Source organism: Camponotus floridanus, unplaced genomic scaffold, assembly GCF_003227725.1.
Source record: "Camponotus floridanus strain SB8 unplaced genomic scaffold, Cflo_v7.5 scaffold3, whole genome shotgun sequence".
NCBI lineage: Eukaryota > Metazoa > Arthropoda > Insecta > Hymenoptera > Formicidae > Camponotus > Camponotus floridanus.
This window is the reverse complement of record NW_020229436.1, coordinates 3,140,460-3,160,666: the sequence shown is the minus strand read 5'-3', so window position 1 is coordinate 3,160,666 and position 20,207 is coordinate 3,140,460. Positions and strand designations below refer to the sequence as shown.

The following is a 20,207-nucleotide window of genomic DNA, read 5'->3' as shown; positions in this document are numbered from 1 at the left end:
TCTGAGCGGATATCCGATATTTTCTTAAGTTGCGAAAATCCGCTAAATTCTTTGCAAACACGATAAATACTTTCGCGCAGTCAATATATCTTGGTTACACAAATGAAAATATAACACGAGTTACAATCACAACTAACTCTTCGATAATCGAAGGCTGATATCATTTAGGCTAATCTGTAAATTCAAGAAAAAATGAAGTTTGATTAATAATTTACATTTTTTACACACGTAAAAAAAATAAAGATAAATAAAATTATAATTCCGCGAGGAAGAAATTACATTAATAGATTCCCAATGCGAACAAATCGCGAAAAATAAATAAATTGCAATTGGAGCAATAAAAGTGTTGTTCTTAGCTTTACGAAAGTTCAGTTCTATAACTCCAGAAATCTGCGATTTGAAAACACTTTCAATAGAGAAACTATTAGTCCGTGATTCCGCAGATTCGCTGATCCGCGGATTGCCAAGCTTTTGAATAAAGCACTCATAGATCATCCGGCTTCTGTAAGCCCTTACACCGATATAGCGCTCGCAATCGAGGCTTTCTACCTCTCGCACTAACATTAATAGCAGTTATTGTCGGTCGAGGCGAGCCTGCGGCGCATACTTGGCAACGATATTCACGTCGATAAGTTTCTGTAAACAGGAACACGTTACACGTCGCTACCAATGTGCTGCAGTTTGGCAAGTACTCGCCGACTCTTGGAGGTCAATGACCGTGATACGACGCGAACAGTTTTGAGAGAGGAGAGAACGTTTCGTCAAATGCTGGGTGCTAATGAACTTGTATTAATTCGATTTGACAAACAGAGAAAAAGATGATCCCTTCCGTAGTCCGTTCAATTTAAGAAACTCTATCGACGTACTTTATTAGAACACAAAGCTCACATTTGCACGATCATAAGCGCGTCCCATTATAAAATTGTACTCTGCATTTTCCTCCGTCATTTGCCTTTCTCAAATTCCCAAAAGACCGATGATAAAATTATCAGCTGACACGCGCGTCTGAGATACGCTTGATACGAAGCGAGAGTTACGCGAGAGCCGGCAATAATCGACATTTAATATGAGCAAAGTTCGTCGATCCGTCAGCGGCGACAACATCATAATTCCCACCCGGGGGTAGCCACGGAATCGACAAGACGGAGGTCCTCGGGCTGTATGTGTGCCTTCCTATGCACTCCCGATCTCGCGGCGGTCATCCCCCGGCGCGGGGGTGGAGGGAGGGCCGGGAAAGAAAGAGGGTGAGACGCGGGGCGGCGGAGGGAGGGGAAGAGAAAGCGGTCTGCGCGTAACCGGTCCGCGCTTTATCCGCGGCGAACGCAGCAAAGTCATCGCGCAGGCGCGCCGCGGCAGAGCGTCCCCCGCAGGATCATTTCGCGCCGCGACGCCGTGCGGCAGGCCTCATCCGCGCCGGCGGCTGGTCCATGAGGGTTCAACGTCGTCGCGCGGGACGACGACGACGACGACGGCGACGAGGGGCGACGACGCGGCACGGCAACCTCGGTCCGAAGGGGCAGCGTACGATGACGATCGTCCGGCAGAGTCGCGCGAGTTAAATCTCGAGCCCCGATTCTCGATCGCGAGCCCCGATTCGAATGCGATTCCGACGCCGGAGACGATGATGCTGCGCCTGAGACTGGGCACTCGCGGGCCCGGCGTCGCGACGCTCGTCCTAGCGAAGACTCCACGTGAGCGCGGCTGTCATCGGAGACGCGCGAAAGCGGTCGCGAAGCATCATCTGTGAGCGCCCGGAACCTTGTTATCGTGGATTTGACCGTTTATCGAGGATTTACGACATTTGCAATTCGTTGTGTAAGGATTTATCTCCGTGGCTGCGGAATTTTTCCACGGATCGGTGAAATTTTCACAGCTATTAATGATCAAGCCATTAATCGTGTAGTGAGTATCGAGACATCTTCAGGGGCATGTACGAGTTTTAAATTGCTCGTATTGAACGGGTGCATAATTTTCGAAAGATAAAGTTAAGTGTGTCTGCTATTTCAAGAAGGGATTCGGCAGAAAACTGAATTTTCACTGTAAAGGATAGAGTGAAGACGTTGCAAAGTGCGCTGACGCAGCGGTAGACGTACGGATTGATGAGTACGCGTCGTACTCACGAGAGTGAATATCGGAGTAAGGATTAACAAGCAAGGATCGGCAGTGCAGCGTTCGAGGTGTTAAAAATGCTGTGTCGCTGGCTCGCCGTCTTGGTACTCGCTGGTTTTCTGCTGGTTATCGAAGCGATCGCGGTCAGCCAAGGTACGTTAAAATCTCATCTAAGATTTTGCAGAGCGTCGGCGAGCGTTCAAGTCGTCTAACATCACCCTTATCGTCGAGGAGGAACTTATCGCGTTCTTGCGGGGGTTCTAGATAAAGTGCTCTTGCGGGACTAATCTGCGTAATTGAATTTGTCAGCGATGAAATCTGATACAGTCCCTCCACTTTCGCGCTCACTCGAGGAACTTATTGAATCGTTGAAATTAATATAGCTCTATGAAGATGATCCTCGGCCCTGATAAAATTCCGCACCTCGGTTCCTTGCCTTTTCGCAATTAGCGCGCTTACGATGCCATTAACTTGTTCGTAAAGGAGTATATAGTGTCTGGCGGAATAGATATTAGCGTTTCATAAAAACAAATGTGCGGTATCGCAAGAAATTCCCGTTCCTCTACGCTCGAGTCTCAAGAATCTTCGCGAGGCAAGCTGAAGCGAGTTTTTTCAGAGCCGTCTACTTCTAATCAGCGCGCGCGGTCTTGCATTACTAATCGCGAATTAATGAGGGACACATACTCGAGGGAAATATTAAAATACTAATTGGAACCAATACAACGTCCTTAATCAGTCTTCTTTTATGCATAGAGTGTATTACATTAAATATGAAAAATCTAGATCAAACATCTTTCGCAAGAATACATGTGCAATTATAAAATTTCATAAAATGTATAACAAATTTATGAGGAATAATTTATTTGGAAATTAATAAAATAATAAAAGTAAAATTTAAAATGGTAATATGAATCAAATTTAAAATCCAACCGCACGAGTTGAGATTCGCGTATAAAACTTGATTCGCGCTTTGATAAAAGTATAAATCATATCGCGAATATCCTTCTCTCTTCCCGGATTCAGAATTTTCGTATCAGAGTGAAATTGTACAAAATTACGTAACGTTCGCTCCGGTTATCGCTCATAGCGATTCGGAGTAATTACGCGGGCGGAGACTACGTCAATTTGACCGAATCGCAGCCAGCATACTCGGATGAAACTTGTGGAAGTACGCCCGCACGGAGAATTCGCGGCGAGTTTCGGTAACGTCGCGCGGGATCGCGTTTAAGTCTCGCGCCGCTAATTGTCGGTTCATAGTCAGTGATCCGGGATAATCGCTCGGATGGTGCGGTGGTTGCTCGAGCACACCACGCGGGACCGGGATCATGGCATACGTGCTAATGCGCGGAAACACATGCGAGAGGTTTAACCCCGGCGCACGCTTCGACAATGACGACTAGCGATGACGAGAAGCGCGATAATGAGGATTATGTATCACCCACGCTGATGAATAATCAAAAACCTCGCGCTCTTTGCCGGTCATCGGGATCAGCCAAACATTAATATAACGACCATCGTCGACGTTCTCTCGTTTTTACGCATTCGGAATCCTTGCAATCAGAACGCGGCAGGATGCGACGCGCATCAGAGAGATGCACAAAGCTGCAAGGGAGACAAAAGCACTCACTCGCTTTGCGCCATTGGCTCGAAAATGTAATTGAATGCGATGTGCGAACACCCGCAGCGATTGTTTTGCCGGCAGGAGAAGTGATTTTATTTTATAAAACCACGGGGAATCACACGATATTTTGCAAAGGGTAACGCGAATCGCCTCTTCGAAGACGTTCTACCAAGCAACGCGAAAATAAATGCAAATCTTACAAGAAGTGAATAATAGTGACACGAGAAAAAGTGTCGAGAGATGACACACCCACGCATTTAAATATTTAAAATTATATAAAAGAATACGAAGATGAAAAGTGTGATTTAAACATTCATTATATTATATTAATGAGTTAGTTTAATGAAAAGATTAATTTACTGCACAAATATATATATCGCCTAATAATTAATTCTTATAAAGTGACACATTTCAAAAGGTTCTCATAAATATCAGAATAATCAGAAAGTGTGATTGAAATGTTGTTCTCCCGCAAACGTTATTTCCTTCGTCCAATTAGTCAGATTCATTCATTAACTTGTCCATCTATCGTATCGATCTGAAATACTTGCGCCCAGAGATTTTATTGTTCTCGTCCGACGAGTCTTGATATTAATAGGCGCGGGAATACTTGCGCGATCGGTGTCGGTGCGCAGACACAACCGCGATGCGTGTACATTTAACGCTAATGTGAATTCAACCGACTTGATTGACGTATATGCGGACGATTCGCTAGCACGCGGCTCTCTCGTGAGGGCATAATCGATGAGCGGCGATTCGCTGGCGCATTAGAAACTATTCGTAATCGGTGACGCAGGGTTTAACAAACGCCCGATTAGCGATGGAACGGATATTCTCGCGCCAGGTATTGAATACTTGACGCGTATCACGTACATCAATCTTCCGAAATTGACGCACCTATATTTGTGACACGTAGAGTGCGGTATCAATTTTTATTTTTGACAGAGTGTAAATCCATTTTTTGTTTTTTTATTTTTGCGAATTTTATTAAACAAGCAACGAACGATAAAACCGCGCGTAACGAGCATTGTAGTTGGCGTCGAAAAGGCGAACGACGTCTGGCAGTCTGGCCGGAAATTATGGCAGATCGCGTGCTGTTACCACAGCGTGAAGAACGCGAAAGCTCGACTGAGAGGCTCAACTTAATTCACGATAACGTTCCGAACGTGAATTAATTAACACATGCGACTCTTTGACGCATGCATTTTTAATATAATCCGCTTCCGGATTCAGTACGTTGCGTGCAGCGCGTAATTGCAATCGCGCAATTAACCGAGATCGCAATTTAGCCACGAGGGTTTTTAATTACCTTGAAAGTCGCGTCTTAAGCTGAGTGAGAATGAATGCGAAAGGAAGACAGAGAGAGAGAGAGAAGAGGATGGTTATCCGCTTTACTTATTAAAGATATCCCCTTTGAATAGTTTGTTATTCAGGTCGTTCGCCATTTTTTTGTCGTCATTTATGAGCTCCCTTTTGAGAAAGAACGTTACACATCTCTTGCCTCGAGATCAAATGACCGGAAGGAAAATCAGGCTTTTAATAAAGTGGATGGACTTCAAAAAACTCCTTTCCCTCTGTTTCCTCTTTAAACCACTCCCTTCTAGTGCATGTCAAACAGTCCCAACGGGCATTGCTGATCAAATGTAAGTGAAAAGATAGCAATCTTTTCGGGTAATATTAAGGCTTTTGGAAGTCCTTTAAGACGTGCAAAACATCGGCCGAGAAGCACGCGGTATAGTCGTTAAAAAGCAGTCCGTTTCAGCGGAAACTCGTTAAGGCTGTCCTTTAATTGCAGAAAATCAATCTCGCGAAGTTGCGCGAGCGGGAACATCGCTTTTCACCGACACGCACAAAATCGCGTCGTTAGTCTCTGTAATTATAGAGAGACAGTCCAGGCCGGGGAAACCCGACTCGATCCAACGCGCAGTTTTATACAAGTTGTTCGACAATCTTCGACGAAGCTTCATCAACGAAGTCTTTGATCAATTCAGAATGAACTTTTCTTTAACAAAGATTCAATTATGTAAGACATTTTTAGCATCCCTTTTAACATGCAAATATCTCAACAAATAAAATTGTATTATAATTCAAATTATAATTCTGTCAAAATAAAAATAAATAACGAACAAGGAGATATTGTTATACCGTTTCGTAAAAAAAATACAATGCTTTTTACAATATCTTAATATTTTTGATTTCTCTTAACAAAGTAATTAGAAATCCAAATTAATTTGATAATCCGTTTAATTTCGAATGCGCTTAATCCAATATTAATGTACGTTTTAGTAAATTTCTATACAACTTTAAAAACCACATGATGCGTGAATTGGAAGGGCAGAGTGAGCAGTTTAAAACGTATTTGAACAATCTCTACTTTGTTGTATTTGAAACGAAATAAAGCCGAAAAATCCCAAGCATCGAAATCGAAAGGCGCGAAAGTGCTTACTTTCCCATTCGTGTTTCTCCAAGTGCTAATCCGTTTACCTAGGCTTAACCGATAGCTTTGTTCTCGAATTCGCACCGAAACTCTGGTTTCGCAACAAGCTGTGGAAAGCGTGTAATTGAAAGTAGCTGACAAGCGGTCAAATTCAGCAGCAGCAGCAGTTCAAACAGCGGTTACATGTAATTTTCGTTGCCGACACGGTTATACAAGACTCCAATGTTACAAATCCGCGGTACATGCATACAGAAGGTCGTCTAGACGCACGTTTACATTGTGCGTACAGTTTCCATTTTCATTTTCGCACGTAACTCACGCATCGCATGAAAAAAGCAATTTTGCAAAAGAAAATTGCGCAAGCCAGGAAAGGTTTCGGTATCAAAAATTAAAAAAAAAAAAAATGTAGCAACCGCGGGACAGAAAATCAATAAATATAATTTTTGTTTGAAAATTATAATAGGATTACAAAACGAAAAAGAATTAAGAGAAAAAAATGATCTCCTTTATGTTTTACTTTTTTCCGTTTTGTCAATAGTTATAATGCAGATTTATTAAACAATTTAATTTCATGTAATCAGCAAGCTACACACGATCACTGTTAAACAATTTTGTACGCAACAAACGTGAGCTGTATATTCTATTTTGCGCGTGTGCATCAAAATCCGTTTTAACAAAGTTTAATTAGCCATAACGAAATTGCCAAGCGTACGCTTCGTCTAGAAATTACAAACTAACATCTCACATGGTCTTTATTCCCTGCGATACTATCCTGATTAATTCAATTATATCGCAGAAGTTTAATCACAACAACCAGATCAACAACTAGAAGTCCATCTATAGAAAATTTAAAAAATGACGCTAAATATTTCACTGCCAAAGGAATGTCGCGTAATGGATACAATTAAAATTAATCGAACCGCCTTGCGTCTGATAAATAATTCTTCCTAAACTGAAATAATTAGTTGCCGTTTATTATTTCAGAGGAAGATCTTTTTCATTCCGCCATTATTAAGTATGGAATTAAAAGTGTCTAACGATCGTGTGCTTCCCTATACATAGAGAATAAAGTGCAACGGACGCTTATTCGGAGAGGCACGCGTTGGTCGTAATTAATAATGTTCACGGGGCCATGGGTTCTCGAGCCATGAATCGTCGAGCACTTAGAGCGCTTAATAAAAGTACGGCGTCGTTTAGAAAAAAAGAGAGATCACCGAGGGAACCAATATTCTCGTAATGCAGCCGATCATCTATCGTGAGATAAATACACGCATGCTTTGGCGAGGAGATCTCCATAATCATATCCGTCGCCCATAAATTACTCCGAGCCCAGGCCGGTTTCGCGAGATGCCTCAACGCGCGCGATTCCTGGCTTCATATCACGAACTCACGTCGCGCTTTATGTATTACATAAGCCGGACCTAACCAGAGCGGTTGTAAGTCCGTGTCACGTTCTGCCGCCCTGTACGTGAGTGCAACGATTCGCATGTCACCACGAGAGAGCCACCCGAGGATACGTTCCATCTTCCTCTTTCTGTCTTCTATAATCGTTAACGTGAAAAAGTGTTTCGCGTTTGAAACAAGTCGTACTATTCGTATTTTTATAAATGCAACCATGTTTAAAAATTTGCACAGATAAAAGAAATAAAATCATATTCCCTCGCTGGACACATATTTATAGATGTATGACTGACTTTCATCTTATATTTGAATTAATAAAAAATTTTAATAAAAAGAAAAGAGATTTCTTTCCTCGTACTTTAGCAGAAAATATTAACAAATGCAAAAACTTAAAATATTGTATGTCTTGACCTAAGATTTGCTCTTGAATTCCTTAAATAAAAATACGAATCGTACAAAAATAATATTCGATTTATTTATATTTTTTTTCTAGAATTATTTTAATATATTCAGGTGTATTGCTGTTTATTACATATTATAATAATTTTAAGTAAGGGAATTCGGTTTTGAAATACAAAAATTGTCTATAATCTCAGAACGAAATCTTTGATATTATATCTTAATAATTAATAGTTGGAGCAATCAATGATGATTTTCAGAAAGCTAAAATAATAAAAAGATGATAAAGAAAAAAAGATACATTTAAAAACTCTATGAGAAATCAAAGTGTACTTCTTGTCTCATTAATAAACATCTATTTGTCATTTGCGTATGAATATGATGTAGGAATTATTGTAACTGTAATAATTACTACGATTATTATTCGAAACATACACACCTAACATGTTACAGTGACATAATTATGTAATCTTATATCCAGCAGATTGAACTATAGAGTAAATGACTATCTCGTGTCGCTTTAGGCATTTGCAAACTTCCAAGTACCTAGATGTATATGTTACACCATCTTCTTAGTTTACAATATTATCTCATATTAGCAAAGGGTTTTCGAGAGCTCCTGCATGTCTCTAAAACGCCATTCCGGATATCAAGAATAAACACATAATTGCAAGCTAATTATATATAAAATTTACACGTGGAGAAAGGATACCTGTGCAATTCTTGATCTTTGAAATCTTTTATCTATCGCTTTTTACAAATATATTCCTGTCTCTTAAAAAGTGTACCTAATAAATACGCATTATCGTCAGGCGGAAGCGCGTTTGCCGTGGAAAAATTAAATGACCCCGGTCCATTAAATTTAAACACGGTATTAAAACACTCGGGATAAAGCAAGATTAAATTAGCGCGAGGGATCGCCTCGCTCTCGCTTATCTGCGGCATTCGCGAAATCCCCGGCTATTATATATGAGCGGCTTAGCGCGCAGCATACATACATTTCCCGCCGGGATACATTTTCCTTCGTCTTGCGAATTTTTATTATCGGAGCTGAGAGGGCTCCCCGAAGAACGGACGCGCATTGCTTTTCGCGCCACTCAGACTCAGACATGTGCAATTTCGCGCGTGCATTTACGATCGCGTGTGATCGCCATTTACAAGCCTGCAGACACATTTCTTTCCCGTTGCGCTTTTCCCAAAGTACTGCCAGCAGTTAATAAGCTTTTGCGCGAGAGTTTCGACAAATCACCGCAGATGCGGCTTTCCTTTTAAACTGGGAAAATAAATACCCAGGCACACGATACATGTGAAAGTGCGCCTCAATAATTCACTCTTTCGCCGAGCGGATCGCAGAAAATAAAAAGCGTTTTGCGTCAGTCGCGGATTCATGTTCAGCACTTCGGTAATTTTCAGCCGTGCGCACGCCTTTCAAACGAAAAGGCCTCTATTAGATCGCTAGATTGAAAGCTTTTGCGCTCGTGAATGCCAGATACCATGTAATAATTACGCCTTCAACTTGCAAACCTTGCGAGTGGTTTCAAAGCTGCGTTATATTTGCCTTTAATTTATTTTAAAATACAGTAACTTTGAAGATAATTAATTTATTATTATTATAATAACGTTTCAGTTTAAATATAAATTCTCTTCAAATAATACAGGAGTAAAATTTATGTAAATAAAATTGATATTCTAAAAATATAATATAAAACTGACATTTCAAAAGTAGATATTTTTAATTAAAAAACATTAAGTCAATTTTTCTAATTAATAAAAATAATAAGAAAATTATTACATACGTTATAAATATTATCGCATTTCCATATTTAAAAATCAAACACTGCATCGAGCATTGTGCTTTTAAGAATTATTTTCGACGTTTTATTCGCAATATAACATAGTTGCATGAAGCGTCCGATTTTATTTCCCAATACCATCGACATATGTGCGGTTTGAGAGAGTCCATTATAGATGAGGAATCCTTGATGAAGGATTCGTCGATGAATGGGAAAATATAAGCGGATCATAGAGACAGACTTTTCTAATAATATAATTGATTCCAATCGTCACGAATATCGCACAAGCAGAATTTGCTAATTGAAACGTAATAACGAAGCATTCATCTCCGTGTATCGCGAGGACGGGCATAGTCATTGATAATTTAGCATCGGAAAAAAAAGAAAGACAAGAGTTATCATACGTATTATGGAGAATTATCCGGATTGGGTACGTTAAAACGAGGGAGATGCAGCTCTTTGCCGTCCATTAAAGCGACAAAAAAAGCACACTGTGTTTTGTCATATGTGACACTGGGGACGGAAATAAATGTTATAAATTCCACGCCCTCTAAATCGGAAATATTGAAAGATATAAAAATCAAACACGCATAAATAAATTAAACAATACTATAATATATCCGCGCACGTATTACAACATTGAAAAAATTCTAAAAATTAGTTTACGCTAAAAAGACTATCATGATGCGTGTAGTCATTCATGTATTAAAATGTCTAACGCTACGTGAATTTCAAATTGTTTAATGCTTAATGTCTGTTATCGATTTTACGTGAATTTGCGCGATGAAGATCGGACGCACCACTAAATTGCCTACCGTAATTAGCAGGCAACGAGTAAACGTTATACTTGCTCGCAGCACAAAGCCCGCTAAAGGTTACCTGTCGAGGAGAATCGACGTACCTTATAACATAATTATATAATGTATTACTTGCCATATCTGTGTCTGCAGCTGCTGACGGTAAATCTTTCGGAAACTACAACGATGCGGAATTTTTACATCAAGTAGATGATGATCAAGTTGCATATGAAACAAATTAATATCATTTCAATGAGATAAAAATGAAATTAAAGAGATTATTAATTTTGATATTATCTGTGACATCTCGATACAATATATATAAAAGTCGCTAAATTAAAAAATTATATTGTATGAAAAATTATATTTTACGAATCCATATTAAAGCTCAACGTTTATGATCTGATAATTTCATATAGTAAGATGCTGTTATTTTATATTCAATATTTCAATCTTCCCTGAAATATATATATATATATATATATATATATATATATATATATATATATCAAATAAAAACAATTTTTTTAGTCTGCTGAAATCAATTCGATTTTTTAACTTCAACATTATAAATCAACAATTGTATTTATTTTTCTATTGTAATAGAAAAACTTGAGTGAAACTAAAACTGTGTTTATATTTTTCTAAACAAAAAGCCGCACGCATAACAAATACTAGGCAAAATATTCTTTCATGTACCTGAAACTGAGCAATTATTTTTTTTAATCGCTACAACAAACATTCGTTGTTCGTTCGCAACGAATGATGCAACGAATATCACGCACTGTCAAATAGGCAACACATTTGCGTTACGAACTTGTGGATTAAAACGCACATCGACGAAAAATTTACGCATCGTACGTAATCGTCGGTAATCGTCCCAATAAAATGTATATTATCGAAAAAAGTTATTAATCGAGGTGCAAATGTTCATATTACGAGGTCGGACGGCGATGCAAAAAATCCAATCCGTATTTAAACTCCGATATGGCTGCTGCTACCATCCCGTATAATCCGCTTAAACTCGTTTCATTCGGCCAGAATTTGTATTATTACAGTCATTACTTTGACCCACGTACGTGCTTAATGGGCAGGTTTGCAATTGCACAGGGGTTGCGAACAAATAAATCGAGAGATACTTAAAAAGATATTGCGCGTATCGATTTTTTCCGTGACGTTATTTGGACTTGTGTGCGTAGTACATTGACGATAATTTTGGGGAGATAAAGAGAAAAAAGACAGAATACGTTATACGTTATTGATTATATAAAGTCATTAAAATAAAATACGTATTATTTATTCTCTCTCATCCATTTTATTGCATTTGCAAATTATGTTTAAATTTATAATTAAATAAAATCGATGAAGAAATAATGCGTATTTTAGTATAATTTAATAAATTTCATAATAATCAATATTATATATATATATTAAAAATTATTTACGTATTATTAAGTATTTAATAATATTCGTGACAAATTTTTCAATATTTTATTTATACTCTATATATCGATATATCAATGTCCCGATATTATCAACTGCATATACATGTAGTAAATTTACATACAACATTATTAGTTTGCGAGTACAAACGTTATCACTTGGCAAATATTTTCTTCGTTTCAAGTTGGATTTAAAACGAAACAATATCGCGAATGCGATCTATCATCGTATAATACACGCTTCGCGATTTACATTAGATTAGGGTAAGTCCTCCCTTATACATATATATGTACGAGAAGCGATATCATCTCGAAGGCCTTACCTAGCGCGGTATCAAGAATCTCGGTCGCGGTCTCGAACTTCTTCAAGTTTCCCGGAGCGTGGATGATGCCTCGGTGCCATGCGTGAGCTCGTCCGAGCGTCGAGGAAATTGCCAAAGTACATGGAACTTTTGCTGTTGCCTTTGAGCCTGACAAATCTTCCGCCGTCGCGTCTACCACTCCGACAGACCCGGCCACATAAAGGCGAACATTCTCCCCGGTGGCGGCCCTCACGCTCGCGTTCGCAATTTTCTCGAAAGCCTTCGAATTTCGAGCTACTCGCCGACGTCTGCGAGTGCAGACTCGACTCGCGCGTCTCGACCGCAGAGTCCGATAAATAAATAAATCGCCCCCGTTGCACGCGAATCGCCTTTTCGCTGCGCGCCTTTTCGCTGAGAAAAATGTTTCATGCGAAATGCTCGGACTTATTGATGAGGCAATTACACGGAGAGCGCGCATTTTTCACTCTTTAATTTCGCGCAAAGGTGATAAAGACTTTCGGAAATTGAAATGCGGACTGATGCGTTTTCTTTGTTCCCGTCCATTCACTGTCTTGCGGAGTTTTCTTTTATACGTATGAGTCTGATGACCTTTAACGAATCGTGTAATAAATAAGAATAATAGAAGAGAAATATAAGTTATTATAAATAAAACATTGTCAAGCGCGTACACAGTAAAAAATTGTACCATGTGTTAAAATTTTCTTGTGTTACCACGTTTTAATTAGTATTTTAATGTAAAATTAACATACAATCTATATGTTATTATTTTTATAACGTTTTCATGTGTTACATTTATGTCACCTTTATAACTTTACACTTTGTATATGTCTCTTAGAGATGGAATATTATTTTGAGTATTTTTAACATAATCCTTTTGAATAATCAACATGTCTCAAGTCAGTTTATTCTAAGAAAAGTTAAAGTGAATCTTCAAATAATCTTGAACTTTGACATACAAAAATAATCAAACTTATTAAAATCAAATGTTTCTATTACTAAATAATTTAAGTTAAAATAATTACTATTTTATGTTAATGTCCTACAACAATTCTTACGAGTTATTGTAACTATTTTTTCATGTAATTTTTAATTAATTTGTATGTTATTTTTACATTACACTTAAAGTCACGATAACAAAAATAAATGTAAAGTATTGCTTCAATTATTTAACATTTTTAATTTGTAATAAGTAACATACGACGAGTTATTTTAACTTAAAATTTAGAGTGGACTTTCTGGGGCATGTGAAAAATGTTATAATTAACATTTTATTTTTTACTGTGTATACTTTGTCGATGTTTTTTGCTCGAAGGTAGACCCAACTAATTATTAATCATTCGGTATGCGATAAAAACAATGTTTACACATAAACATATATATGTATATTTTTATACATCAACATTCGTTTTTCAAATAAATCGCTATTATATTGAATTCAAATACAAGAGCGCATATATTATACGCGTTATGTGGGGTTTTTGTTAAGTCTCGTAATTTCATAACGCTGTATGTTGTACATAATTTCACGTCGAGATACGTCGTGCGTCCGTGTAAATTATGTTGTAACTTTGAAGACAAATTTAGGGTAAAATTTGCAAACATCATCGCTGTAAGTCAAGAACAACATTAGCGATTTCAGCGAAGCTCTTGTTGCCAGGAAGTCTGGTATTTTGGTTGTTATCTAACACCGCATATTTAAATGTTAAAATATATGACTATCTAATCCTGACGTTTACCTTATACATTTTGAAATCTAGCATAATATAAAATCACATGATACTTTTGTAATGAATAAAACATTATATTCTTCTCGTCTTTTATTTTTAAAAAATTAGGATGATAATATAATATCACATTTTCTTTTTGTCTGTTTAAAAAAAAAGTTTATTTTGTTTTAGAAAAAATACATATTATTAAGAGTTACTTGTTTGATTTTGACTTATCAAGCTCCAACAAAATGTCAATGATGATAAGAGATAAAAAAAATTAAACATATATGAAAATATCGATGTATATTAAATATCGACAAGCATCACTTTTTATTCAAACAATTATATCGTAAAATAATTATGTCATTTATAACAAGTAGCTTAAAGAAATCTCACGGAAAAATTTCTGTTACAAACTTACGCAATTTGAAAATAAGAGGTTTTTCTTTCTACGTCGAGGGAGAATCTTTTGGCGGCGCCATATATTTTTTCCTCTCCCGGGTAGATTTCGCATCCCTCGTACAGACGAATGTAATGAGTGTTTGCATCTCGTACATCATAAAGATAAGCCCGATCACATTTCAACGTCACGGTGTAACCGTATGGGCTCTGAGAAATCGACTTCTCTCGCATCACTTTCTCTCGACGTACCGCAATATCCTTACCAATAAATAAATGGTTTATAAGCGCGGATCCCTCGTATATATATGTAGAATATATCCCAAGAAAGTTTCATCTTTTGACCGCAGTTTTTTTAAGGCAGTTCACGAACACCGGCTTTCCTCCAGCATAATCGCAATAATTGATTCGCCAAAAGAAAATATTATATTAAATATAATCAATAACGTGGATGAATCTACAGAGAGAAAAATAGTAGTGCTGTGCAAAATTCCTTTATAGTGTCTGAAAGAAATAATCCTCGTCCTTGTTTAATTGGTAGAGACCTGGTGTAACAAGGTATAACGTGACAGATCCAATTATCCAATCACCTGGCGACTGCCTTCTCTGTTGTGCAATGTTCCAATCTAGCTAGAGACAAGATCTGACCGCTCCGATTAAGAGTCTCGTATGTATTGATTCATCTTACATTCAAAATATTTCGATCTAAGAGATATTAATATCCATGCATTTTTTACATCTTTCATATTCCTTTACTTTTACACGCACTAAAAAATTTCCTAGTAAAATATTCAAAACAGAGCTCCTGCTGCGGATCTTTCTTAAAAGCTTATCTACTCTATCTACTTTAATTTAAGTAAAAGAGTATTGCATATGCAAGAGAATCGTCTATATACAGGGTGTCCTAGTTATCTTCCCTTATCTTTTAAAGACAAATTCCTGAGATCATCTGAAGACGATTTTTCCTCAATGAAAATATCGAGGCACTAATAATTTTCGAATTATAAGTGATTGGAAATAAGGAGTTTTTCGTAAACTAAGCTTTGTAGAAATAAAATATTAACAAAACCACATTCTTTGATTAATTTTAAATAGAGTTTATTTTAGTTGAGTTTTAATTTCAGACTTAATTGCAAAGATATATGATGACAAAAATCGGGAAACATGCAAAAAATGATAGCCTTCATTGACATTTTCGCTGAGGAAAAATCGTCTTCAAATGATCCCAGGGGGGTCTGTCTTTGAAAGATGACGGAAGATAACTGGGACACCCTGTATATGTATGCACAAGTTGCTTTTGGAATACTATGTCACTATAACGATATTTTTATTCATTTTAAGATATAAAATTACTTCGTCTTCGTCAATTCTTAGCGACATAAGATTAATAATTAATGACAGATTCATTCGTAGCCATCGTATCGGAGAGACAACGCAGCGTATTCTCAAAGTCCGAATCCCCGGTCGTATCGTCCATAACGTGCTCCACTATGAGACGCGATAAATAAAAGAACGTCGTAATCTCAGTGGTCGGCCGCATCTTACGTATGTATGAAGGGGTAACCGTGCCCCGAACATGCGCCGCCGGGGGGGGTACGAGGGTGTAGGAGTTAGGCTGTCGGGGAAGTTGATTTAGAGCCTCGAGAGACGGCCCCCGCCGGCCTCCGACATTGAATTATTGCGACGGTTCTTGGCGAAACCGGGAACTTGTTATCCGAGGTTATGACAGTATAAAAATACTCGTCGTTAAGAGCCCCGAACTTCGAAAGTATTGACGCGTGTCGCGACGACCGGCGACTTCTCGGTGAGTTAAGAATATGTCAACGTAGTGCCACTAGAATGGTCCTTAAAAAACTTTCCTACATGTCGCAGATATTTTAACGAAACGCGTGATTTTTATGCAGATTGCTTAGAACTTGGCAAATATTCTCAGCGTCTCTTCCTCTTACATTATAATGCAAATTCGTGTAAACATGTGTGCGAAAATATTTCCGAATCATAAATCGCCATTTTATAAAAAATACAGGTTAAATAAGATTCTATTATATATGTCATTTTATTTTCAAATCTGTATTTTATTTTGTCTTTGTACAGTATGATTTCTAAATTCCTATAAAAATTATAATTGGATAATCTTTTAATGTTTGATGATGAAAAATGAAGCTAAAAGTAAAAATGTTAGCGTTTTATTAGTTCTCTTTGAGATTAATATAACATATACATTAATATTTAAGCCTCCCGAATACTTTATTTATCTTATTTACTACTTGATACGTTTTTCAATATATTGACTTTTACTTTTAAAAGAATTTTTAACAGAAGTGTATTTTGATGCAAATAATCTATATATTAATACAAAATTCGCACACATTTTCATGTGTTTCTTATTATATTTGTTATTTTATTTGGCATTCATTGAGCATTGATCAATTTGATAGAAAAATAATGAATTTTTAATAAATAAAATAAAAATATACAGCGTAAATTTATCTCGTTATTAATAATTTCATTACATGTATTTATTTAACTACTTTTACATACCATAATTATATAAGATATATCTAAACGAAATAAACATGTAAATAAATTAAAACTAGATCGCGAAAGCAACGTTCTGGCAATCAACGATCTCTTCTACGAATTAGATGCGAAGTGCAATTAGGCGTTTGTCGACTCGATTCACGTTCGTGGGCACAAAAATGGAAAAGGCAGAAGAGGAGAAAAAAATTTAGAAAAAATTCGGTCTCGAGATTAGAGACGAAGGACGTGAATTTATTTCAGAGACTCCGTTTGATTTCCCAGGGCGAAAAATCCTTTTGAAGAATCGCGCGACCCTCGTATCGTCTCTCTCGTCTCCCCCAGCTCACCTTTACCATTTAGAGGAAAGCATGAATAGGTTTTGACACTACGACTGAGTCTGCCGCCTGTAAAATCGACATTTGAAATTCCATATTTCCTCGTCGTATTGGATCCATGAATGGCGAAGCACTTCGATTAAACGCGAAACTTCGAGTGCGAGCGGCAATGACGGAGTGTCACGTAGAAAGAGGCGTTTAACGGGCACGTGAATTAATCGCGTTAATTGACTTGCGAATTGTCCTGATGATTAACTCGTGAATATCGGACGAGAATGCGTACGAACCAAACAAGCAAATGTTCACAACGAGGTCACAAATGAGGCAAATACAATTAACAGGAGATGATGTTGTTTGTGATTCACTTGACATTGCGTCATTATTAATTGTGACTTCATATTTATTAACGATGATCTCCAGATCTAATTTTACGTTCTTTTATATACATAATAAAATGATATTAGCATATATTATGTAATTACTGTAAAGATATATTACATGTATAATTTTATTTGTATATTAAATTATTTAATATATTAATAAAATTTTAATAAATTATAAATCATTTAAATTAGTTAATCATTTTTCTATTATTAATATATTAATAATTTTTCACTAGAATTAATACTATATTATCTCATATTTTGCACAATTGGGAAAAAATTTATTTGATTTATTTAATTTGTTAATGCTAATTCAATCGGCTTGCTAAACGCGTGTTGCATAATTGTATCGAATCATCGGGGCAATAGTAATATGTTAAAAAGTAGTTTAAGAAAAAAGGCATTCGTTCGGAAGGGAAAAAACGCAAAACGAACGCGATGCAAGAATTGACCGGGAAAACCGGGTGGCTGCATCGAATTAGCCTAGAAAACGACTGCACTCCGCTGCAGAGGGCAACGAGAAGAAGAGCGGTGGTTGATCCGGGGGCCAATAATTGCTCAGCTTACCATACATTATGTCACAAACTAGCGCAGCATTAGCAAAATGGAGCCGCGCGAACATAAAATGATTGCATGTGCCTTTAGGCCGACAGGAACATTGAATAGACCGGTACTTGCGTAAGCTTTATGTAAATCTTTAATTTAGGAGCCGAGAAGTCGATCAAGTGCATTAATTCTTGCTTCCGTAAAATACGCCAGTAACTAGATTTATGCAAATTTTTTTCGGACGAAAAGCTGAACGTTGTAACGTAAATCTTAAAAAAAAGTGATGGTAAAAATTCTTTTGTGCTTTATTTTATATCAAATGAACATGCTCGCAATAACACATATAATAATTTTATAATATGTGCAATAAAATATGCAGTATTTTGAGACATTGAAAAAAAATTATTTTCAAAAAAAGGGACTTAAGGGATAATTTTTTAAAACCTTTTTTAAAACCTTTATTACGATCATGTTGACTTTTCACAAAGCGCCACATGTATAATTTCTCAGCATGACCCTTTGCGCAAATACAAAAATAACATTATTAAGCAGACATTCGCGTTTTTCATTCGCGCTTGTCAAGCTAACCGGAAGTTTCGTCGCGAAAACGTATCGCGTGGGTCGAGAGCATCTCTCGAGGCAGTGCGCATACTACGTGGAACAACAACTCCATTACGGGCCGCTTGTTCCAGTCAAAAGAAGCGGGCGGAATTTCCCTTCATAGCCGCCGTTGAAATGCTCGACGAGAGTCGAGCAGTGCTGTATGTACATGAGGCCGATTCATTCACGATGCCGCCCCTCCCGACATGGAGATACGCCAAAGAAAATTCCCTCTCCATTTCTTCAATGCACCAACCCTTCAGAACTACTCAATCTCTCTCTCTCTCTCTCTCTCTCTGTTCTGCTTCTCCCTTTTTATTTATCTGCGCACCGCATTATCATTCAGTTACAGTGCAGAGATTTTTGCTGGCTGTCCAATGTGTGAAAAAAATGCGAAAATGTGTTGCCTTTTGACAATTATAAAATTAGAGAGACAAACAGAGCTCTCTTAATTAACGCATATTAAAAACTTGTAATACTCAGACTTTAAGGATGTTTGTACCTATTTTCAAAATATTGAGAATTTAATGAAAATTGTACCGAATGTCCTTACATATGTTTAGAATCTTCAGTACAATTTTTAAATCGATTCACTAAAGCGTTCACAAGTTATAAAGGTTTTAATTTGCACCGAATTAACATGTGTTCTTATGGGAAACGTATAACCACGTCGATTCAAATGACAAAAACACACGGAAATAATATTCAGAATTTGTTTAAAATTTGCAAAAGTGTAATTTAGATACAGAAGAAATATTTGGTCAAATAATATTATACAAGTCCTAACTGGTTAAAATGATATTAAATATAATTCAATGAAGCCATGTATCTGTCACAAGGCGAAATTCTCTGCCAAAAGTTCATCATTTCGATTAACCAAATTCGGAATATTTCAGTAAAAACGCAATAAATATTAAAAAATACATCTTCCACGCAATTTCTCATACTCAAAATACAAAAGCGGATATATTCGTCAATATTGATTTTCAGCTACTGTTTGCTGGGATTGTACATACAAATCATCCTTAATTAATCATAAAAAATTATAACTATTGAATAATTGTATCGAGGAACAAATTTCCAAAGTATTTATCGCGATCAAGTTCCAGTAAGCGATGATTCTTGTGCAATGTAGAATCTGTGCGGATATATAAGCTGTCGGATATCGTGCAGCTATCCGTCAAGTATACGAGACATTGAGCATCGTGGCAGTATGTTATTCCATGTTTCCGGTGCGCTCTATTTCATAACCGACCGCAAGATTCGATTTGCACGCCGAGAGACGCGTTTCTCATAATACTTTATCGCGGGAGGCTTCCGAGGCCACGCTTTAAGCTCCGAAGCTCCTCTAAAGCGTATCCAATTTTCGAGGAGATGCAAATAGACCTGCGAG

At 37.2% G+C, this 20,207-nt stretch overlaps 1 protein-coding gene across 1 annotated transcript in view; it reads left to right on the top strand.

Annotated features, from left to right (window-relative positions):
• Positions 1–1,391: 1,391 nt before the first annotated feature.
• LOC105254898 (zwei Ig domain protein zig-8) overlaps positions 1,392–20,207 on the top strand; it is a 307,240-nt gene continuing 288,424 nt past the window's right edge. The window contains exon 1 of the mRNA XM_011263866.3: positions 1,392–2,262. Coding sequence (XP_011262168.2) covers positions 2,187–2,262 — 76 coding nt within the window. The 5' untranslated portion in view covers positions 1,392–2,186. The remainder of the gene's footprint in view (positions 2,263–20,207) is intronic.